Genomic DNA, 25,587 nt, shown 5'->3' with positions numbered 1-25,587 from the left:
ACTAAGGAGGGAAATCTCAAAGTAAAGACAGTGAAGTGACTTAAGTGATTTAACGGAGGTAGGTAAACATAAAAGTGGGTCAAAGTGTGCCTCACATATGCTCTACTCATGCCCTAAGCAGTGGCTGAATTTAGTAAATTATGTAATTAATTTGTCTTGGCTTTACTCAGTTAATTACACATTGATAGATTAATTATTAGTCATAACTGCAAATAGGTCTTAAAAATGGGAGATTATTTTTCTTTTAATATCTGACTTTTTGATCCAATGGAATGATCCAGTGATAAAAATCGATAGGCAGGTAAAGAGCTCCAAATACTAATTGTTTCTGCATCCTTTATTTGATAGCAGAGAAATGATTTTTTTTTTTTTGAGGATATTCCTTCTGTTTGAATTTGTAACTTCTGTCTGAAAAATCAGTAGTTTTCATTTTTATTTGACAGGTTTTAACTAAACCATGGTTCAGACTATCAGAAAAGACTTCATTATAATGTGGGAAGGGTTAAAACTAAAATTAATTTTAAGTGAGTGAAAACTACAGGAGCAAGACTTGTGATAGGAGAGTCTTTATAAAAAAATAAACAATTAAAGGGAGATGATTTTATCAAGGAAATTTTATATTGTGTTTCTTAGCTCTCTTTAAGTCTTTCTGTCAGGTTTTAAATTGCTGAGGTTTTTTTATTTGTATTTAAAAGAGGTTGATTTCTCGGACTGAAGGCATTGCAAATAGTCCCTAAGAACTGAATTCCAAGGAAGATCCTGCTATAGTAAAGCTATATTAGCTAGAATATTCTCTATAGCATACTCCGTAGGAAAAATTATGGGAGTTTTACAGACATTAGAAGAAGTAGAAAAATAATAAAAAACAAAACACATTTGTTAAAGAATCCTTCCAAACAAGTTAAAGCTTATCAGTCTTAAGAATTTAATGAGTCTAGTATTTCCTTTTACAGCTAATTTCTCAAATTGTCCATTTATTATTATTATTATTATTTTTTTGGTGTAACTTTAAAGTCTTCACAAAGCAATATCCATAACTAAAGTTAGCACATAAATATTGTATCACTGAAGCCGCCTTGTAAATAGAGAAGCAAAATCTCAGCTTTGCAGTTTACAAAATCAAGCCCACTGGTTTAATGCCCTTACTTCCCAAGATGGTCAAACCCACCCGAGTGACTTACTAAGGTATCTGGCGTCGACAGCCTCGTGGTGTTCAGTCCTACCAAGGATGGGAGAGTTTGGGACATCCAGTTTGAGATCATTGCCATGGTACTAAGCACAGCGCCAAGCTTCAGCAGTGGAGGACTCATTGCTGTGAAGCTAATGAGTTTTCATAGTGACTGATTAAGATCCTGGTGCTGGGCTGGCAGCGGGAGGCGTGACTGCAGCAGCCACATCCACAGCATGAAAAGAGATCAACTTTCCCGGCTCTAATCACTGGGGAAAGCTCACAGAACCTCTTTTCCCCCACCCTCGTGGGGAGTGCCTTGCTCTTCCTTTTCCTTCCTTTCCGGACACTTTGCTGGTTCATCAAATGAAATAATCTTGATAGGGCTTGGTTGGTATTTATGAGAGCAAGCGGTTGGTGGGAGAGGGACCCTGAGCTCTTCCACTGTACTCAGTCACCATCAACAGTCTAACCTCCTCTGGGGTTTTTGTGAGTATAATCAGCTGCTCTTTATCCTTCATAAAAAATACACCTCTAGATGGAGGTCTGCCAAAGTGCACATTTCAAGCATCAAACTTCATACCTACGGATTTCTCCTAGCCTACACAGAGTACTTCTGGGCAGAGCATGAAAACAAAGTCTGCAAACAATTTCCAGGATGATCAGATATTCAGAGGAAGAGATTTTTTACTTTTTTAACAGTAACCTAAAATTAGCATTGTTGCCTCTAAGAAAAAAGTCAAAGATTAATAGCTGCTGCCTGTGGAGAACATCACCCTAGGCAACTTACTTGTGAATAGACAGAAAAGGCAGCTTTAGAGGAAAGCTTCTGTTATGGAAATTTCATATGTTTCCAGTTTTGCTTTTAAGAATCAGTGCTTCCTAGTTGTTCAAAGGACGAACTCAGTTAACTCTATTTTCACCTGGAGAAGAATGACAGACGACTGCTGCCTGTCTGTCATAACAGAACATGTGACTATTAAAAACGAGCACAATACTTGGATTTAGGGACCCTGAGGGTCCAGTCTTATTTTCCTCTGGTCAGTTGAGTGACTGGTCAGTGACTTAACATCCGTTGGTTTTCATTTTTCAGGTTTGGACTCCATGTTCTCCAAGACCTCTTCCAGCTTTAAAATTCAATGATCTGGGGACACCTGGGTGGCTCAGTGGTTGAGCGTCTGCCTTTGGCTCAGGGTGTGATCCCAGGATCCTGGGATCAAGTCCAGCATCAGGCTCCCCACAGGGAGCCTGCTTCTCTCTCTGCCTGTGTCTCTGCCTCTCTCTGTGTCTCTTATGGATAAATAAATAAAATCTTTTAAAAAGTAAGGTAAATAAAATACAATGATCTGTTTATTAGAATTGGCAAAGGTGTATATTGAATTTGGGGCTTGTGGATAGTATTATTATATTCTTCTTACAAATACTATAAATTGCCCCTATCCAAATCTCGGGTCCCGAATGGAATAAATCAGAGGCCATTGTTTTGTACAATATATATGTCCTAAAATAAAAATGTAGAGAGAAGACATGAAGGGAAATGTGCCTGAATGAAAATTAAATGAAAAGGAACCTGTTATAAGAAGGAAGTATACTATTTTGATTCCTTAGGAGAATTCTGGAATTGTTTATAGCTGGAATTCTCAGCCCAAGATATATATTTTTCATAAACAGTTTTGGCAGGAGAAATAAAAGAAATGTCTTTAATAAAATTGAAAGAGATACATATTTATAGAAGTATGTATGTCCTTTATTCTCAAAAAGAGCTTTAAACTAAGATGAATACTGAGAGACTCCTCAAGTCTTCCTTGCTTCTATTACCTAGGAACTTAGGCTTTTTTCCCTTCAAAATACAACCAGATGATTTTAGTTGACTCTTATTTTTTTTTTTAACCACAGGCCCAGAAAACCAAATAATACTTATTTGTGTCTTTCAAAAAATCATACATGAGAGACTATAAAGGTGAAAGCACAATAGTTTATATATTAAAGTTAGCCTTGAATAAGAGTATTCATAGAAAGGACTGAAATTTTACATCAGTATTACAATGTGGCAATAACAAAAAGCAAAGTGGATTTACGAATCTAATTATTTGAAATATACACCTGGAACTTTACCTGATTTAGGAGGGGTAGTGCCTTTTCAAGAGCTTAATTTCCAGAATTGAAAACTAATATACATGCAGTTGTTAGATCATTTAAGATGCAACATGGCAGATGGTAATTATAGTTATTAATGAACTATCAGTCAACAAAATAATAGCATCTTTAGAAGAATACAGGATTGCATGTCAGGGGAACCAGTGTTCTTATTTGCAAATTAAAAAAAAAAAAAGGAAGAGGGGCACCTGGGTGGCTCAGTCAGTTAAGTGTCTGACTCTTAATTTCAACCCAGGTTATGATCTCAGGGGGTGGTGGGATCAAGTCCCACATCAGACTGGGTGCTGGGCGTGGAGTCTACTTATCCCTCTCCCTCTGCTCCTCCTCCTCCTCTCTCTCTCTCTTTCTCAAATGAACAAATAAATCTTTAAAAAAAGAAACGTGCATACTTTAAAAAAAGAGAAGAAATAAAGAAAAACACAACACAAATGGAATGCTTCTTGCAATTTCTCAGAGATGCAAGTAACTAAAGAATGGAAGGAACAGTATGAAAGTTTGTAATTTGATGGTGTTTATCAACAACATCAAATCTATAATGTGTTGTTTTTAGAATAGGTTTTAATGGCACACATTGAAATAAAGAGCTTAAATTATAATGATTATTAGTTGTGGGAAATAAAAATAGCTCCTATTTGTAAAGAGCTAAATAGTTTGCTGTGCTCTCATAATCTAGTGAAGTGATTATCATTATAATTCCCATTTTAGAAGTTGAGTTTTAGTTTGCAGATGGGGGAGGTGATTATTTTATGTAGTAGTAACAGCTTGTTTTCAGGGCAAGAAATCCCATGGTTACAGAAGTTCCATAAGAATAGTGTGAATGGTGCTGGTTGAGTAAGTAGCCAGAGATGAAGTTGGAAATACTAGCAGTGACCAGCTCCCAGAACTTCAGGGCCACCCAAAGATGTTTGGAAATTATCTTGTATATAATTCAAGAATTTTAAGCAAAGCAGTGAAGTCATTAGTCATTGAGATTTATATCTCAAATTATTACTACTTTGGCATTTTTATGATGCAGCATAGACGGATGGGTATTGCAGGAACAGCAAAGCAAATCAGAGACTGGAAGGTCACTTAAGGGCATGTTCCAGTTTAGGCAAGAGAGGATGAGGTCCAGGAGTAAGATACTCAGTGAACTTCAAAAGGTTGGATTCCATGAAGATTTGAGGTAGGATTGGTAGCGCTTAGTGTTTGAATAGATTTAAGAAGTGAGGGAGAGAGGAAGTTACCAAGGGAATTTCAGATTTGGGATTTGGGTGGTGAATATTCATCAGGATAAGAATACAATTTTAGAAGTATGACTTAAGGAGAAGATAGAGTTCATTGTCACATATCAGGTATGAGTCACCTATGGTAGAGAAAAATCTCTGAATGGTAATGTACAATACATATAGAGTTCAGAAAAGAGTTAATTTCACTAGACCACAAAGGCCTAGTAAAAATAATGTGTCTGCATAGATGATAAAAATGGTTAATTTAGACATACATTGTCTTCAACTGTCAATGATTTTATTTAGACCTTAAGATAATATCTAGATTTATTACCTGTACATGATTACCTGTACATTTTTATCTAAAAAAAAAGTCCTATCACTAGTAAATAGTGAAAATGTTACTAAATCTAGTAATCTAACAAAAAATGTGACCTGACCAGATATTTATTTTCTTTTTAGAATCTCAATGTAGGTCAGTAACTATAAAAGCTACAACAGTGCATTACTGCTCACAGAGAGCTGAAAGATATTGATTAATGTATTTATTTATTAGATGTTTTATGGTGGGCTGTCCTTTTATTACCTAGAAAATATTTCATGACAAACCTATATGATAAATAATTAATAAATATTGACCAAGAAAGACTTGCAGGTGATCTTATATAATATCAGCATATTTGGTCATTGAAATTTTTTTCCCTTGATTTGGAACACAAATGTTTAACAGTGCTTTAATGCTCAAAACACTTTCTAGTTTGGGGGCTATTCATGTTGTAGGTATTTGTGGGTTTTGGAGGAACCCAGCTTAGGCAGACATGAAAAAGTAAATACATGAAAAAACCTGATGGCCCCATAAAATATTACAGGAAACCTAAAAGGTTGACTATAGGCAAAACAGGAAAGAGATTGATATTACTTGTTTGATGATAGAAAATTTAAGAAGGAATAGGCTATTCATACTTTATTTTTATAATTTAACATTTTTAAACTTTGTAGATGATTTGAGAAAGAAAGGAAAATGGCATAATAGATGTAGTTGTAAAAATACAACTGTAGGGAGTAGAAATTATTGATGAAGAAGGAGGAGGAAGCATGGAAGGTAGGGAGGAGGAGGAGCCTATGGGGAGGAGGAGAGAGTAGTAATTGGATAGAATACTGAAAAACAAGTTGTATTGATTGGCTAAAAGAAGCTAAAGTAACCTCTGGAAGAAACAAAGTGGACTCCTCTTAGCAACCTAAGTAGGAAAAGTAGGAGGAGTGGCATACAATTGAGGAAAACAGAGTGGTTTTCGCTCTGTTTCACCAAATCACTCTGGTGATGCTATATACCCTGGAGGGTGTGGTATGTGAATGATTAGGTAAATAAACAGTTCCATTTAGGAGTCTCCATTTTCTCATCTGTAAAATAATGGATAAGTGAATCTATGTGGAGGGATTGACTAAGAGAATATACTTAAAAGTGCTTGTAACATGGCAGATGCTCCTTTAAAGGCAACCTTATTTCTGATAAGAAATGGCACGACTGAGGCAGGGCCAGAAAGTGTAGACCAGATTAAGGAACAATGAGCCCTGAAAAAGTGGGAAGTTTGTCTTTGCAAGGGGTAACTGAGTTGGGCTTGGAGTATATGAGGAGATTAATACAACTCTGCTATGCAACACAAAGTCACTCCGGGTCTCTGGAACTAATAGTCCAATTCAAAGCAGAAAAGAAGGACTAGTATTCTTGCTTCGTCCTTCATTGAGAAGCCAAAGTAATTACAAGAAAATTTCCATCAAGTCCCACTACCATATCAACTTACCCACCCCACCTAAGTCCACATATGCCACCTTTTCTCCTATTGTTACGGACTAATTGTCTGTGTTCCTAGGTAAGATTGATCCCTCCCCTGTCCAGTAGGTCAGTACCTTTCAGACTATCATGCATAGGAATTACCTGGAAAACTTGTTAAGACCCAGATCCTTAGGTCGCACCCTTGAGAGTCCTAATTACTGGCTTTAGCATAGGACTAAATACTTTGTATTTCTGACAGTCTCCCAGCTGATATACATGCTGCCGTTTTTGGACCACCTTAGCCAGCCCTAGATCACATCCATCTGACCTACTCAGACAACTCTCTTAATTCTTTCTGACATCAAGAAATCTTCCCTCTTTAATGGATCATGCCCTTATATCTCTTATTTTACATATAAATAGTACTTTCTTGATCCTACTTTCTATCCGTTTATTCCCCTATTTCTCATATCTTTAAAGCATTCCTTCTTGAAAGAGTTGTCTATACTCACCATCTTCAGTTTATTTCTTTCTAATCAAGTTTTTGTCCACACTTCTCCACTCCACTGGTACTACTTTTATCAAGGCCACAAATGATCTCACATTGCTAAATGATTCCACATGTAGCAGCCAAGTCTCAGGCTTCAATTTCCTTGACCTATGAGCAGCATTCATTAGACTTTTACTTTCTCCTCCTTGAAGTAATTTCTTCACTTGGCTTCAAGGATATCATACTCATCTAGTTTTCCTTCTACTTTCTGACCTATCTTTTTTAGTCTCTTTGTTGAATCTTCCTCATCTATATGCTAATGACTCCCAAATTCATTTCTTCCTAGCAGACCTCTCCTATCAATTCAGACCTGTATATCCAATTATCTACTTGACATCTCCACTGGGATGTTTAATAGACATCTTAAATTGAACATGTTAAAAAATGAGCTCCTTCCCCCATCTCCAGCAAACAAAACAAAACCAAAAAAAAAAAAAAAAAAAAGGAAAGAAAGAAAGAAAAGAAATAAATAAAAACCACATACATGCAGACATTCCTACATTCTTCCCATTTTAACTCCATGGTTCAGTTGGTCAGGACAGAAAGTTAAGTCTCAAACTTAACTCCCCCTCACCCCCCACATCTCTTATCAATTCCATCAGCATGTCTTCTAGTTTCTACTTTAGAAAATATATCTAGCATTTTACACCATACCCATTGCCACCATTCAAGTCACCATCATCTCTCATTTAGTTTACTATAAATGCTACCAGTTATTGACCTTGTATTACTTCAGTCCATTTTAACTCCCTAAACCAGAGTGATTCTGTTGAATTATTAAGTTAAATCAGAATCACTGGTTGATTTTCTGAATATTTAATTCAGAGTGATTAAAATATGTCAGATTATGTTATCTCTCTGCTTAAAACTCTTTGATAGATTCTTGTCTTGCTCATGGTAAAAGTCACAATGTTTGCATGAATTGTAAGGTTCCACATAATCTGGTTTCCTCTTATTCTTCTGATATCATTTCTTATAACTCTTCTCTTTGTTCGCTTCACTGGTGCTACTGTGTTCTCCTTGGGCATTTTTCTCAGAGACACAAAATAATCTTTCAACTCAGGACCTTTGGACTTATTCTTCTGTAGTAGAATTCTAATCCCTCAATTCCTTTTTGTTTTATTTCAAAAATTACCTTCTCATAAGGCCTTTGCTTGACCATGCCATCTCAAATTTCTCCTCTTTTCATCTGATTACTTCTACTGTCTTTTGATAGTTCCTTTTTTTCTCCTTAGAATTTATCACAAGTTAGCATCTCAATATATTTTATTTATTCAATCTGTTTATATTTGTTTTTTTTCCACTAGAAATGAAGCTTCATGAAGGCAGGAATGTTACTTGTTTTGTTCACTGAGGTATTCTCAATGGTTAGAAGAGTGCCTGGAACATAGTAGGTTCTCAATAAATATTTATTAAACAAATGACTAAATGAATATGTTATTGTTTTCTTCCTGGCTTGCCCTCATTTTAAAAGAAGATCGTTTTCAGTGTGGAATTAGAACAGAGCCTATATTTTGCAAAACAAATCAGAGTAATATAGTGCATTTTGCATGTGTGTTTTATGTGTGGATGATGGATGTATATGTGGGCAAAATGATATTGTAAAATATTGAAACATTATGCTTATAGCTAAGAATGCTGCTTCTTTCCAGATTTAGAATGCAAGCACGTTTGATTTAAGCCAAGAAATACTGTCTCTAACTCTTGTTATGTCTTCTCTTGATAAAGGGCTCAAGTCACTGGAACTCTAAATAAATATGGAAGCAATCTTTTCTTGCTCTTGCCTTTGGCTAATGAAGTTTGTCTCTAATAATGTAGGGAAGGTGGAAGAGACTGTAGGTTATGGAAAGGTTGAGTTTAAATAAAATGAGTTAGAGAAGATAGAGACCTGAGTGTCCATTCACCCAACTCCCCTTCATTTGGCCCTTGGCAATCAATTAGGGACCACTTACAGCTCCCAGAATTCAGTGCTTTGCTACTCTTGCCTTGAGCTTTCAGGGTTGTCTTAAAAGTGTTCACTAATGAAAGAGTGAATTTAGAGTGAAAAACATTAGCAAAGTTCTTTAAAGGAGGGATTTCTGTCTTTTCATCTTTTCCTTCATCTGTGAAGCCGACTGATGCTCTATAAGCCCGGGGGATCCTTGGTTGGCAGCTGTTCTTGCTACTTCAAAGGAGAAAAAATGGATGTGTCGGGGAGAAATATATTCAGGGCAAACATGTTTTTTCCCCTGACTTTCTACTCAACATTGAAGAAGTGGGAAAATATAAATCCAGGATTAGACTAGTGGAAAGGAGGATACAGTGTGGTGTGACAGAGAGACCCTCAGACTAAGGCAGGAGACTTAGATTTTGCATCAGCTTAGTCACTGTCTAGCTCTAGGTTCTTCAACTCGGAAATGAAGATATTAAACTGAATTTCCTATGTAGCCCCTTCCATAATTAAATATCATTCTTAAGAACTCAGCCTTTATCCCTGTAATCACACAGGCACCTTCCCATTCTCTGCTTTGACACGACTAGCTCTGTGATCTCCCAGAGCCTTGGTTTCTCTGTGTATAAATTCATGATAACAAGAGAACCTGATTGCTTAGGTATTTGTGAGGATGAAATAAACTTTTGCATATGAAGCACTTGTTACAGGACCTAGTAAACAAGGAGCTTTCAATTGATGTTAGTCATCATTATTCTTGTGCAAAGATGCTTGTTTTCTCCATCTTTGTGGAAGAAAACAATAGAGATAAAAATTGTTAGTGATAAGTAGTGAAGATCCTCAAACTTTGTGGTGAATTATCAATATAAAGGCTTATCTTTAAGTGGTTTAAAAATGCAAAACATTTTTTGATTCTAATGTTGTTGGTTCACAGGGACTGACTCTAAGAGTATTCTAGAAAGGGTCTAAAACGTGCCCATCCTACAGGCAGCCTTGAGAAGCTGCCTATGTAAGTCTGCCTGCCCGGCACTGTTCTAAGAACTTACCTGGATGAACTTAATTCTTACACAAACCCTGTGAGGTTGGTATTATTACTAAAACAGTTTATAGATGAGGAACTGAGGCACCAAGAAGTTAAATGAGCTATTGGTCACACAACCAATAAATGGCAAGGTCAATATTTGTACCTCAATGGTCACATTATAAGTATGCTCTTTTGACTGTTGTACACGTGCAAACATACCTACACAATATTACAGCACATGCTGATGTCAAATTTTGTCTTTTAGAAAAAATAGTTGGTATTATTTAGGGGAAGCATCGAAATTTAATCATTGGCATGTCCTTGGTAAATGAATTCTTAAAGCTAAGCATAAAAGTGGAAAATAACATGTCTTCACTTGTTGAGTTTCTGTTTAAGTGTGACTGAGCAAGGCTCTAACCATTGACTCTCAGGTAAGTTCAGTCCCTGCTTCATTTCTTTGGAATGTATTTTCAGATTTTTTTAAGTTCACTTAAATCACCAGGACTGACTAAAGTGTTAAATTATTGCCAAAAGCTTTTCTAGAAGAAATTGTTTAGGAAGACAAATCTCAAAGAGGTTGAAAAACTGCCTGGTGATCAGAAAGAAGGCTGATTTCAGGGATAACACGAACGAATGAAATTGGATCCTCAAATGTGCAATTTTCTGAAAGTTGTTATAAGTGTTTCATAGAGCTTATCTCTGTCATGAAATTTGAAGTGTATGGTTAGCAGGAATCAAAAATCTGATGGTAGTCAGTAACCCCAGACATCAAAGTATGGAAGATTACGTTTGTAGCCTGCTTTTTAACAAATCACATCCTAGCAGTTCTACGGAGCTAATTCTTATGTAGCAGCATTAGGATATTATTTTCAGCATTGCTCCCTCATCAGTATGTGTAGTCAAGGTTGTTTTGTGATTTGAAAGCTCTGGGCAGACAAACATAAACACAAATGTCTAAAGATCTGGACTTGAAACAAGTCAGGCATGCTTTATTATTGGAAGTGTCGTAAGAGTTATGGTTTTAAAAGGGGGGTCAGAAAAACAGAGAAGGCCAGGTCATTAAAACCACACAGATGAAGCTGCACAAATTCATTACCTCATTCCCTTATTCCCTTGTTCTTTTTTATCTCAATGCAATTAAGAACTATTAACCTTAAAAACAGTTTTAGGAGGACATCAGTAGTAACTTAGAAACAGTTCCCTTTGCGAACACTCATCTAAAAGTATGAACTTGACTATAGATAAGCCAAGGAAAGTAGTGTTGACAAAGTTTGTCTCTTGTTATTGAAATCAAATAATTTTTTCTGCTTTGTAATATTCTTCTCTGCACATTTTCAAGCTTAATTATAAATTTCCTGTCACTAGACAAACATAAGCAGAAGTATATTATTAACTCTGATAAATCTTTAAAGGTATTAATGTATTAAACATTTATTGAGTTCATTCTTTGGACCAAGAACTGGACTAAACTGAAAAATGCAAGATTGGTATCAGATAGCCTCATCTTTTGAGCAATTTATCAATCTGGGAAAGTAATAGAACATAAACAATTATGCACATTTGAGGTGAATAGTAATCTTACAAGTATAGAGATACAGTGGAGTAAAAAGAAGGAAAGGTCAATACCATGTGATGAAATAATCAGGAAAAAACTCATAGGAAAAAGATAATGCTTGAACTAGTTTTAAAAGTCAGGTTCCTAATTTCTTAATTTTTAATTCACTCAGGGAAAATGGACTGTAATTTATAATGGGCCCTTTAATAAGATAGAATTTAAGTCATAAGAAGTTTGGTTCTGTGCTTCCAGTAGAAGAGGTTTATTTTCTTTAGCCCTTCCTTTATCAGTATGCATCTTTTGTCCAGTATTTTACATTTTTACCCCTTTTGATTAAGAAAATAAAATCATGGTATTTACCCTAACTGTAATCTAGGGCTACTGAATGTAAAGAGACTATGAAAAAAAATGGACATTATTAGGAAAACAGCCTTTTTCTTGAGGAGGTAGACTAGTAGAAATACCAGGGCTCCTGAAGGACCTTGCATTATTAAGAAAATGGTTTTCAAAATTTTATGCACATGTCAGTGAGGAGTAGTTTGAATTCTAATATTTACGCATAATCTGAGTGGTAAAGTATGCAGCCCCAAATTTAGTTCTGGTGTAGAGGCTTCTTGCCCGGTCTCTGCAGCAAGCTATGCAGGTACATTATAACATGAAGAGTGTTGAAATATTTGCCATTATTGGAAGTGGATTGTCTTTGTAATGCATTTTCTTTCTTCTTTCTTTCTTTCTTTCTTTCTTTCTTTCTTTCTTTCTTTCTTTCTTTCTTTCTTTCTTTCTTCTTTCTTTCTTTTTCTTCCTTCCTTCCTTCCTTCCTTCCTTCCTTCCTTCCTTCCTTCCTTCCTTCCTTCCTTCCTTCCTTCCTTCCTTCCTTCCTTCCCTGCTCTTCTTTTCTCCCTCCTCCATTCCATTCCCCTTTCTTTCACCCCTCTCATTCTCTTATTCTCTTTCTTTTGGTATTTTTCTCTTTCACTTTCTCTAAACTTAATTGAGCCTTTCTAGCACCAAAGTAGGATTTAAGTGTGGTTTGCAAGGGCATCCACCATGATACTAATGTGTTCCCTATTTTTAACTAGGGCCTAGGTTGTGTGTCTGCAATTTAAGCTTGGATAATTCTAGCATTTTGTACTTCAAATTGGAAGTTTTATGTTTTACCTCTCTACTCTTTCTACAGTATTTTTATTTTTATTTATTTTTATTTTTTATTTATTTTTTTATTTATGATAGTCAGAGAGAGAGAGAGAGAGGCAGAGACATAGGCAGAGGGAGAAGGAGGCTCCATGCACTGGGAGCCCGACGTGGGATTTGATTCCGGGTCTCGAGGATCGCGCCCTGGGCCAAAGGCAGGCGCCAAACCACTGCGCCACCCAGGGATCCCTTTCTACAGTATTTGAAACAAAACAAAATAAACGAAAGTTCTCTTGACATTCAAGCATGCATGCTTAGGCTGTAATGTATCTCTTACTGCAGTTCATAAGGTTTTCAAGAAGTTATTGAATTTGAAGTTGGAGACAGCTCATAACTACTGTTCAATAATGGTGGTACATAATTCATGTGCATTCATTAATAACTTTTTCTTTCAAGAGTGACTAATAAATATGCCAGTGATAAAAAGTAAGTTTCTTCTCATATATTTTTGCTTTCAATAATAATATCTATCAAAATACACATATAAATCAATCAACAGTTTTCTACAAAATTACATTTAAAATTATTTGAGATCAAGGTTTGTTTCATTGTGAATCATTTGTGCATTCAACAGGGATTCATTGATCACCCTTTATATACTGGACACCAAATGCTAGAGATCAAAAATAAAATTCACTCTCATACAAAGTCTCATATTCTGGTTGGGTTCTGATAAGAATAAGGAATAAATAAATCTATAAAAATCATTTCAATATAATGTAATATATAGTGTGTACAAAATGCAATGGAATATAAGTAGGTTTGCAATTAATTCTGTTTGGGTGGGATAGAAAAACCCAGGTGATGGTGGGTTTAGGTGGATTCAGTAGAATTTCCTAAATAGGAAGGAAAGGTCATTCTGCCTCAGGCACGGCGGGAAGAAGGTGGGGAGAATGAGAAAATGTACCACTGAGGTCACATAGTATTTAGGGAACTCTAAATAGCTTGGAGTGAGGGCAGTGTAGAGTGCATGTTGGGGTGGAGGAGGGTGGAAACAAGATGGGACAGCAGGAAGCAGAAGATTGTGGTTCTCCAAGGAAATTAGATCTCATTACAATTAGGCTTTCAAGAATTGCAGGAAGAGGAATGATACTAGGCTCTTTTAATACTAAGAGGAAGATCACTCAGAAAAATGTGATAAGTACAGGGGAGAGAGGTGAGAAGGAAAGTGACAGCTGGGAAAGCAGGATATTTTGGTGTCCTGGCAAAAATTAAAAGAAAGACAGAGAATGGGGGCACTTTGTGAATTATTAGATGTGGAGACAATACTGACCTCTAGATTTCACAAAATTGAATTAAATGTGCTTGGGAATCTTCTAGAACAGTGCTTCTTAAACATTAAGTTGATATGAATGCCTTGGGGATCTTGTTAAAATGTGGCCTTTGCTTCAGAAGTGGGCAACAGGGCCCAAGGTTTTTTGTTTTGTTTTGTTTTGTTTTGTTTTTGTTTTTGTTTTTGTTTTTGTTTTTTAACAAGCTCCCAGGTGATAGAGCTTTAAGGAAACACAACAGAACAAAGAGGGAAGGGAAAGGACAAAGAAAAGTCCAGCTCTGCTAGAGAAGTGAGAGTGAGGATTCCGAAAACAAATGTGTTTCTTCCCAAGAAAGAGGTTTGGAAGTTCTTGCCATACAATCACTACCAGGAAACAGACATTTAAAATTAATTTATTTTAAATGAGTCCTAAAATTTCTTAGAAGTGGGGAAATGCTGTAGTTGATATTTTATCTTGGAAATAATGAAGATTAACACAAAATAAACTAAATGACCACACAATTGTGAGGATATATTTGCAACTACACATGCATTCAGCATGAACAGAAAGTACATGAACTGTTAAATGGTGTGTGTGCCTATGTGTTGTGTGTTTATGTAATTTAAGACAAACCTCATTTGGTTTCATAGCACAATCATAAAGAGATTTGGTTCTGTAAAACTTTTCAAGAGCTTCCTTAATTTTGAGGGGGCCTCTCTTATTCCTCTGATATTGAAATCATGATCTTTTATAGAGCCCATAATTTCTCTTTTCAGTTGTTAAAGGATGTAAATCTGCCAGTTGTTCTTTCATAATCCCTTTGCATTTGAACCAAGAGCTTGTTTCTCAACATCCTCCAATTTCAGGAAAGCATTTATTTTGTATATGATTTTGATTAATTTTTATTATATTTGTACTTCATAGTATTAGATAATTGCAACGTCTGAAAACCAGTGACTCAAGATAAATGCCTCTGTTAGGCAGTGAAAGCTATTTTAGTGAGATTTGAAGGGATTCCTATTTAATGAGTATTTTTGATTTTTTTAAAAGAATTTATTTGAGAGAGAGTGAGCAAGTGAGGGGGAGGGGCAAAGGGAGAGGGAGAAGCAGACTCCCTGCTAAGTGCAGAGCCTTAGGGGCTCCATCCCAGGACTCTGGGATCATGACCTGAGCTGAAGGCAGATGCTTAACTGACTAAGCCACCAGGCGTCCCATAATTCACTTATTTTAGGGAATAAATCTATTAGCTGTATATATGAGGTTTATGGATTGCATTTCATCACCTATGGAAATTAGAAAGTCTTTAGTTTACTCTTATCTGTCAGTGATGGGATAACTCGAGGAGATATCTGGAGTTCTGGGTATTGCCTGAAGTTACAAGTGTTAGAGTCTTAGTAAAGGCTCCTACTGTCCCAAAGCCCCATGAAAATACTGAGTCCACACAAGGTGCAAATAAACAGGAAAGCCTGAAAAGTTCCTGATCGGCAAATGAATAAAAACAAATCTATCCATGTGGTGAAGTTGGGAGGTCAGGATACCTGTATTCCAGTCCTGATTCTTTGTTTAAAGTTAACAGGTTGGCATGCCTTCGTTTCCTTCAGTTCTAACATTCTCTGAGTTTATGTGTATTAAGAACATGAAGAGTTTGAAATCAGGTAGACCTGGGTTCGAATGCCAGTTCTGTCACTTACCCTGTGATCCTGAGTAAGTTCTTTTCTGAGCGTTAATTTACTGATCTTTAAATTAAGGACTTTAATAGCTACTGATAAAGCCCATCTGATCAAGAATAGTAAGGATATACCTATAAACCAATAAAGTCAGGCTTATCAACTTGTTGCATAAATAAAGATTGTACATCAGAGGAGACACGGGGCATCTCACCAAGCAAAGGAAAACACCGGGTTAAAACTAAATCTTGGGAGACACTAGAGTTTAAATAGAGCAGAATTTTGATAAGGCCAAACAAGAGCAAGACTGTAATGTAAAAGAGTTAATATCAGACCTGCATTGAGAAGAGGACTCTGGATTCTGTTTCCTTGGAAACTATAAAGTCACGATAAATGTTGAACATTGTATCCGAAAAACCCTTATCTGAAGTTTTGCACCTGGGTTGAAAATTGAGGCTGCTTCTCAGTGTCAAAGTGACTCAAATCCTCCAGGCAAGAGTGGACTGTTCCATTTTAACTGATCTGATTTCAAACAGCTAAGTTTCTGAGCCTATGGTTTTAGAGAACAAAGTGTCTCAGCACTACATCCTTCAGCAAAGTAACAAAAACAATATTGGAAGTTGACCTTATAGGCTCATACTAATAACAATTAGACCATGCATATGAAGCGCTGAGCACAGTGCTTGTTTTCCAAGCAATTATTACTATTATTATCAGTAGTAGTACTACTGTTTGGCTGTCCTTTCACAAATATACCTCCCCATAATAGAATTGGCTGTTGAGTTAAAGTGGCACGTTAGTCACTAAAAAGCACAATTTTGAAAACCTAGCCAGCCAATGAAAGGATGGACTCTCTTTGTCTAGGCTTAGGAGCCCTGTGCTTTGAACAGCAATCTGGATGCAGCACGATTGCCTGTTGCCTTTGAAAATACAGATTTCTGGCCCCACTTCACCAGAAATGCTATTCAGAGGGCTTGAAATGGAACATGTATTTGCACTTTTCAAAAGCTTCTGATTTTGATGTACAGCCAAATTTCAGAAATATTCATATAACCAAATGAGCATGGGGAAGGATCATCACAGTATATATATCAGTCCCAAGTGGTTAGGAGTAAAAGTTTAGAACATCAAAGAATGTGGTTTAAAGAACATCTAGTCCAGATTTCACTCAATCTTGAAATGCATTTTGCGGCATCCTTGAGGCATTGATTTTTCAACTTGGATACATTCAGTGTTGGTAAAATCAATTCTGTGCAGCTAGATGCTTTGATACCAGACATTTCTAATCATGAGTAGGTCCTTGTTACGACTCATTCCATTCACTGTTTTAGTTCTTCTTTTTCAAAGATTTTATTTATTTATTCATGAGACACACACACACACACAGAGAAGCAGAGACATAGGCGGAGAGAGAAGCAGATTCCACGCAGGGAGCCTGATGTCCCGAGACTCCAGGATCATGTCACCCTGAGCCAAAGGCAGGCACTTAACCGCTGAGCCTCCAGGCATCCCAAGTTCTTCCTCTTTCAATACCATCTGGAAGGTCTCCTTCTCACTGTTATATAATGGCCCTTTAAGATATCAAGATTTCTCAACTTTTCTTTTTCCAAGAAGAATATACCCCAATTTTTGGACTATTCCTCTTCTGGCGTACTTGCAGGGCTTCTACCGTCCAGGCTATTCTCATCTGGGCACAAACTCGTTAGTTAATATTACTATGCTAAGACCAGAATGAAATTATTTGAAATACACCAGGTTGGGCAGGTAAGCCAGATTGGAGAAAAGTAAAAAGGCTTATTCATGAAAATGATATATTTTTCCTTTGTAGGATTAATGAAGCATATCACAATTTAAGTATATTATTCTTTCCTTAAAGAATTGTGATTATGATTCTAAGAATTATAAAGAAAACATTTTTCACTCTAATGCAACAACTGCTATCCGTTAAAGTCAGGTCCAGTTTCAGAGAACATGGTAATTTTGCACTTAGGGAAATCTATTTCTTACTGATGAATCAGGTTAAAATTTTCTCATCAGTCCAGAGAATTATTTAATATATATTATATTTTTAAATCCTATTAAGGAGTTAGTAGATTTCCCAAATAGTTGTTTATACTTACAGAGAAATTCAGAATCTTACAGTTTGGATTTCCATCTTCTGGCTTCATTTTATTTATTTATTTTTTAAAGATTTTTATTTTATTTTATTTTTTTATTATTCATAGAGACACACACAGAGAGGCAGAGGCAGAGACAGGGACACAGGCAGAGGGAGAAGCAGGCTCCATGCAGGGAGCCCGACGTGGGACTCGATCTCGGGTCTCTAGGATCACGCCCTGGGCTGCAGGCGGTGCTAAACTGCTGCGCCACCGGGGCTGCCCTATTTATTTTATTTTATTTATTTTATTTTTTAAAAAGATTTTACTTATTTATTAATAAGAAACACACAGAGAGAGGCAAAGACATAGGCAGAGGGAGAAGCAGGCTCCCCGCAGGAAGCCTGACACGAACCTCGATCCCAGGACCCCAGGATCATGACCTGAGCCAAAGGCAGATGCTCAACCACTGCCCCCAGGTGTCCCCATATTGTGGCTTTAGAAGTGGACTGAGACTCTTCAACACTCTTTCCCATCCCCTCACTCTCTTAACAAACTCAAACATAGTGTATTAGCTAATACCCAATTGGTGAATTCAGGAATGATGTCAATATAATGTGAATTTACATTGGTTCATATGTATTTTTTCCCAACTCATTAATATTTTACATCAGAAATAACAGAAGGAAAGTATAGAACTCTAGCCCATTCTACTCAGACTTATCCAATATGATTGTGCGTTTTCTTTACTGCTTGGCTTCAATCTCTTGTCTCAGACTCCCTTGGTTGATCAGAATCTCTGTCCCCTCCATATGTGGAATTCACTTTGCCTTTCTTCGGGTGTTTACACCATGGATTTTCTGTATGTTTTTTTGCTATTTTATCTTCCTTGCTTCGGATCTAAGCACTTTGGAACCTGCTCAACTAGGCTAAGTTTTCAGCAGTGTCTGTGGTTGGAATGGCCCTGACCGATCCGTAAGAGGAAGTTGATTTAGATTCTGTCTCCAGAGCACATAATGACACTTTTGATCCTGCAGGCTTACTTTCACAGTCGCTATTACTTTCCAATAAGGCTATGCCTTTTCAGTCTTTATATCTGCAAAAGTAATCTATTTATTAGCACAAGCCCAAAGTGAAATTCAATCTATACTGCAGGCCCCTAGGCCTTTGGTTTTTCTTTCATAATGTTTTTAAAAGTTATTTTATATTCTGGTAGACTGTAAGTATGTGATATTATTCTACATGTGGGAGGATATTTGTATAGAAGAATCATTAATTCATTTAGATCATTGGAGGGTCATTTATTCAGGAGTGTTTTGTGCCAATGCACCATATAACAACTTCTTAATCTAAAATCATTAGTATTTATCCTAGCATATCTAACAGCCTTATAAAGTCACAGCTTAGACAGATTTTGGGAGACACTGACTGTGGTGCCATCAGTCCAGAGCTGGTAATGCTCACATTAACTCAAGAGTTGATACGTTCAGGGACTACTAAGTGAAAACAGGAAACTCTGAAATATTTATCTCTACTAGATTTACTCTTAAAAAGAAAATAAGACTTTTTTTTTTTTTATTAAAGTCTTAAAGAATTCACACATTTCTAGTTGGTTGAGTATTCATTTGTTTGGTCAAAATCTTTCTCAAGGAGAAAATCCAGTGATTTGCCATTATACGTAACAAAGCTGTTTGCATTTCCAAATGCACACAAAGAGAAAACAGCAATCATATTTCATCAGCTGAAGGAATCTATCAATATGTAGAGCACTAATGACCATTCATTTGTATATTTAAACTATAGCCAGATGAAATAAAATGTCTCTGATTCCCAGAAAATTGTTTCATCAGCCAAATGTATTTAAGGAAACATTATTTATGTTTGGTAAATATAAATGAATATGATACAATTATCTCTACTTTGAAAACATAATTGCTCTTTTGGAAGTAGAAGCTCAGTACTTTTTTGTTCTAGTCAATAGAAACATCCATTTGGATTAAAATGTATTTTTGTGCTGGTATTAAATTGAATAAAACTTCTTTAACTATATCTATTCCATTTGCATTTTATCAAATTAAATTCTTTCAGTATCATTGTTCAAATACTCTAATTTACTTGTTGAATCAATAGATAATAAAATTTTAAAACAAATAATGCCATATATTTTTAGCTTACAGTGATTAGTATCTTGATTTAAATGCTTGGCTTCATAAAAATCATAAGTAGGAGTTAAATGTCATAGCATATTAGGAATGCAGTCTGCATTTCGAAATCTGGTTAATGTTAATTTAAAAAAATAACTAAAAAAGAACACGGGGAATTAAAGAACATTTAGTAGTACTTAATGTAAATTCAGTAAATTATGCAAATAAACATTCATCTATTCATATTAATGTTTTATATATGCATTCTGCATAAAAATTTTGTAAGTTAGGTAATCATTGAAATGCAACATGTAATGATCACTTATCATTTATTCAAATATTTGAAGTGTGTGTGCATGTGTTTTTTATAAATAGTAAGCATGGCTCAGTACTAGAATAAAGCTTCACTAATTTTAAGATTTGTGTTCATGTGTGATTTAAAATATTTATTTGGCTTTACTGTGTGTTGTGCCAGAGAGATAGTAAGCAAGAACATTACATTTTGATGATGTTGGAGGGGGATAATACAATACTATTCTTTCAAATTGAAGCACTTGACTCTTTGCTGGCATGGACAGTAGTGACTTACAGGTCTGCCTTTCCTGTGGTGATGGGCCAGCAGTATGACAATACATTCAAAGCAGCACTTCTGTTTATAAGCACCTAACTAGCAGTTGCAATACTGATACTTTATAACATAATTTTGTGGTAGGTTTGTATTGTTAAACCTGTTTTAATAATGAACAGTTGGAGGCCCAATTAGGTGAAAAAAACTGTCACAGAGCAAGGTAGCAAAAAAAAAAAAAATACAACCTCTGATTCTTAGATCTGGAGATTATAGGCATTGGTTGTGCATTTGTTGACATATATTTTTCATAGTATTCTAATTATTTGTATTTCTAAATACAAAGGGTTGTAAATAAACTAAAGTTTATATTTTGCTAGCAGGACATTATCAGTAACCTAAAAAATGACAGACTGCCATTTCAATCTTACTAAGGTGGTGATGTTCTTAATTTCCATGACAGTGCTCTGAAAGGATTGTGCACTCTGGTAGCCACACAGTGCTTATAAAGGGAACCTACACTAAAATATTATTCTGAAACCAGTCATTTCAATGTTAGGCAGTGTTCTGTTCTTTGAAGAGTAAGGTTCCTAATTATTTGTCCTATCATGTCAGTATAACTCAGTGATAAAGAGCTTGTGGACTAGTGTCAGCCAGACCTGGGGTATGAATTCTGGCTCTGTTACCTAACAACTGTATACTCTAAAGAGGTTATTTAACTTATAAATACCTCAGTCACCTAATTTATATAATAGGAATAGAAACTAGTGCTTAGCTGATAAAGTTAATGTGGGGATTATTGTGGAATAAGCTAAAATGCTTAGTGTATGTCTGAAATATATTAATATTAACAATATTAGCTGTTACCAACATGGAAGGGAGAAAGACAAGAAAGGATCAGAAAAAACCTTCAGAAATAACATAAAATAAGTAATAAGATGGAAATAAATACAAAGTTATCAATAGTTAATTTGAATGCAAATGGATTAAATGTTCCAATCAAAAGACATAGGGTGACAAAAATGGATAGAAAAACCAGATCCATCTGTATGCTGCTCACAAGAGACTCATTTTAGACCTAAACACACTTATAAGTTGAAAGTGGTGGGATGGAGAAATATCTATCATGCAAATGGATGTCAAAAGAAAGTTGGAGTAGATATACTTATATTGGACAAAATAGACTTAAAGACTGTAACAAGGGACAAAGAAGGACACTATATAATAACAAAAGGGACAATCCAACAAGAAGATACAACAATTGTAAATATGTATGCACCCAACATAGCACCCAAATACATAAAACAGTTAATAACAAACATAAAGTAACTAATCAATAATAATACGGTAATAGTAAGGAACATTAACACCTCACCTACATCACTGGACAGATCACCTAAACATAAAGTCAATAAGGAAAAAATGGCTTTGAGTGACACACTGGAACGTACGAATTTGACAGATATATTCAGAACATTCTTTTCAAGTGTACATGGAACATTCTCTGAATAGACCTCATTTTAGCCCACAAAACCAGCCCCAGCAAATTGAAGAAGATTGAAATCATACCGTACAGCTTTTCTGACCACAACACTATGAAATTAAAAGTCAGCCACGAGAAAAAATCTGGAAAGACCACAGATATCTGGAGGTTAAATAACATGCTACTAAACAGTGACTGGTTCAACCAGGAACTAAAAGAAAAACATTAAAAAAAAATACATGGAAACAAATGAAAATGTAACATAATGGGATGTTTGGGATGCAGCAAAAGCCATTCCAAGAGGGAAGTTTACAGCAATATAAGAAGCAAGAAAAATCCCAAATAAATAACCTAGACTTACACCTAAAGGAGCTAGAAAAAGAATGACAAAAATTTCAAATCAGCAAAATGAAGGAAATACTAAAAATTAGAGCACAAATAAATGACATAGAGACAAAACAAAACCGAGTAGAACAGATCAGTGAAACCAGGAGCTGGTTCTTTGAAAAATCAATAAAATTGATAAATCTCTAGACAGAGTTATCAAGAAAAGACAGAGAAAGGACCCAAATAAGTAAAATTACAAATGAGAGAGGAGAAATAACAACTGACACCACAGAAATACAAATAATTAGAATATTATGAAAAATGTATGCCAACAAATGCACAACCTAGAAGAAATGGATGCATTTCTAGAAACATATAAAGTACCAAAACTGAAACAAGAAGAAATAGAAAATTTGAACGGATCAATAACCAGCAAAGAAATTGAATCAATACTCAAAAAACTCACAAGAAACAAAAGTCCAGGACCAGAGGGCTTCCTAGGCTAATTCTACCTAACATTTAAAGAAGAGGTGTTTAAATACCTACCCTTCTCAAACTATTCTAAAAGATAGAAGAGGAAAGAAAACTTTCAAATTCATTTTATGATGCCAGTATTATCCTGATACCAAAACCAGACAAAGACTCCACTAAAAGAGAACTACAGGAGAATATCCCTGATTAACATAGATGAAAAAATTCTCAATTAAAATACTAACAAACAGTATCCAACAACATATTAAAAAATCATTCACGATGATCAAGTGGGATTTATTTCTGGGTTGCAAGGGTGTTTCAATATTTGCAAATCACTCAAGGTGATACATCATGACATCAATAAGAGAAAGGATGAGAACTTGATAATTTCAATAGACACAGAAAAAACATTTGACAAAGTACATCTATTTGTCATAAAAATCCTCAACAAAGTAGGGTTAGAAATAATGTTCACCAAAAAAAAGAAATAATGTTCACCAATATAATAAATTCCATATATGAAAACCCACAGCTAACATCATCCTCAATGGGGAAAAACTGAGAGCTTTTCCCCTAAGATCAGACAAGGATGTCTGCTTTTACCACTTATATTTAACATAGTATTGGACGTCAGGCAGCATAAAGCATCCAAATCAGCAAAGAAGAAGTAAAACTTTCACCGTTGGCAGATGATGTAATACTCTGTATAGAAAACCCAAAAGACTCCACCAAATAATGGCTAGAACTGACAACACAAATTCAGTAAAGTCACAGTATACAAAATCAATGTACAGAAATCTGTTGTATTTCTATGCACCAATAATGAAGCAGCAGAAAGAGAAATTAAGAAAACAATCCCATTTATAATTGCACCCAAAACAGTAAGATACTTATAGAACTTATAAAACTCAGTACCCAAAAAACAAATAATATAATTTAAAGATGAGCAGAAGACACGGATAGACATATCTTCAAAGATGACATGCAGATGTCCAAAAGACACATGAAAATTTGCTCAACATCAGTTACCATCAGGAAAATGTAAATCAAAATCACAATGAGACATGCCCTCATGCCTGTCAGAATGGCTAAAATGAACAACACAAGAAACAACAGATGTTGGTAAGGATGTGAAGAAGAAGGAGCCCTTGTGCATTGTTGGTGGAAATGCAAACTGGTACATCCACTCTGAAAAACCACGTGGAGGTTCCTCAAAAAGTTAAAAATAGAACTACCTTATGATCCAGCAATTGTGCTATGGGATAATTATCCAAGGAATACAAGAACACGAATTCAAAGGGATACATGCACCCCTATGTTTATAGTGGCATTATTTATAACAGCCAAGATATGGAAGCAACCCAAGTGTCTATTGATGGATAAACAGATAAAGAAGAATTTTTATAATTTCTCTTATCTAATAAAATTATATATATGGCATATATGTATATACTCAATGGAATATTACTCAGCCATCAAAGAGAATAAAATCTTGCCATTTGTAACGACATGGATGGAGCTAGAGAGTATTATGCTAAGCGAAATAAGTTAGAGAATAGCAAAGACCATATGATTTCACTTAAATATGGAATTTAAGAAATAAAACAAGCAAAGGGAAAAAATAAGACAGAGAGAGAGAGAGAGAGAGAGAAATCAAGAAATAGAGTCAATTATAGAGAACAAATTGATGGTTACCAGAGGGGAGGATTGTGGGGGGATTGGTTATAAATAGGTGATGGGGATTAGGAGCATACTTACCCTGGTGAGCACAGGGTGATGTATGGAAGTGTTGAATCACTACTGGAACTAATGTAACATTGTATATTAACTAACTGAAATTAAAATGAAAACTTAGAATATTAACTGTTACTAATATTTATATTTTGTCATAATTTTTCGACCAATATTTCTAATAAATAGCATCTAATCAATGCATACTTGTGAAATTTTACTTGGTCAATTACAAAACAATTGCTTCATCTTCCCTACATAATGCAGATATTATTTCTTTGAACCTGGACATTTAAATAATCTCTGAGATGTCAGTTGCTCCAGGGATGTTGTTCATTGCCTTAAAAATCTTCTATAATTTGTCAAGAACATTATGCTCACCTTTGCTTTTCCCAGTCTTCAGTGACACCTGGTTTCAGCTACAGTGCACAACAATGACCTTATTTGTTTCCCCCCATTGGTATCACTGAAATAGTGAGATAGAAATTATCTAGACTTGAATTAGCTAGATGATGCAGTTGCCTTGTCATTCAATACACCAGTGTGGGATTTCCAACTGTTGATAAAGTATATGAAGTCCCTGCCCAGCTTTGTAATTGCTTATTCTACTTTGTCCTTACACATCCAATGTAAGGCTCGCCCCAGTTACTAAGTTTCTGGTTCATTTGTGTCCTTATATGCTATCTCCCTCTTCTAGAATGCTAGTGGACCTCCACTGGCTAGTGGGATGCCAATGGGATATCCAAGTTAAAATGCTTCATAAACATGAATATAATCTGAAGATTTGGGAATTTGTTGGAGTAGGGGATTCAGACTTTATCACTCTCACTTACAGAAGTGGGTGAGCACCATTGAGAAAGAACATATAGAATGAAAACAAACAAACAAAAAAGATGATGACAGACAGAACTCAGAGATAGCATCAGTTTAGATTGATAAGCAGAGAAAATAAGGTGAGCTAAGGTCAAAAGAAACAATATTGTAAAAGGTCAGAAGAGGAATAGGAGAGAGTTGTCCCGTGTGCTAAGAAGAATATCACAACATCAACAGTGTTACATATGGCAAAAAAAAATGGTGTAGGGAATGGTTATTCTATCAGTGTAGAAGCCACTCATCAGTTGGATAGGCTTTTTTTTTTTTTTAAGATTTATTTATTTATTTATGATAGACATAGAGAGAGAGAGAGGCAGAGACACAGGAGGAGGGAGACGCAGGCTCCATGCCGGGAGCCTAACGCGGGATTCGATCCCGGGACTCAGGATCGCGCCCTGAGCCAAAGGCAGGCGCCAA

The 25,587-nt window shown here is 35.7% G+C and overlaps 1 protein-coding gene across 3 annotated transcripts in view; it reads right to left on the bottom strand.

Annotated features, from left to right (window-relative positions):
* The window catches only part of OLFM3 (olfactomedin 3), a 192,657-nt gene that overhangs the window by 47,623 nt on the left and 119,447 nt on the right, over positions 1-25,587 (bottom strand). Inside the window, exon 1 of one of the 3 annotated variants that reach the window (XM_038541186.1) lies at positions 1,182-1,336. The exons of the other annotated variants lie outside the window; for them this stretch is intronic. Coding sequence (XP_038397114.1) covers positions 1,182-1,310 — 129 coding nt within the window. The 5' untranslated portion in view covers positions 1,311-1,336. Of the gene's footprint in view, positions 1-1,181; positions 1,337-25,587 lie in introns of those variants that run through there. 3 annotated transcript variants of the gene reach the window in all.

This window comes from Canis lupus, chromosome 6, assembly GCF_011100685.1.
Source record: "Canis lupus familiaris isolate Mischka breed German Shepherd chromosome 6, alternate assembly UU_Cfam_GSD_1.0, whole genome shotgun sequence".
NCBI classification, from domain to species: Eukaryota; Metazoa; Chordata; class Mammalia; order Carnivora; family Canidae; genus Canis; species Canis lupus.
This window is presented reverse-complemented; position numbering and strand designations above follow the sequence as displayed.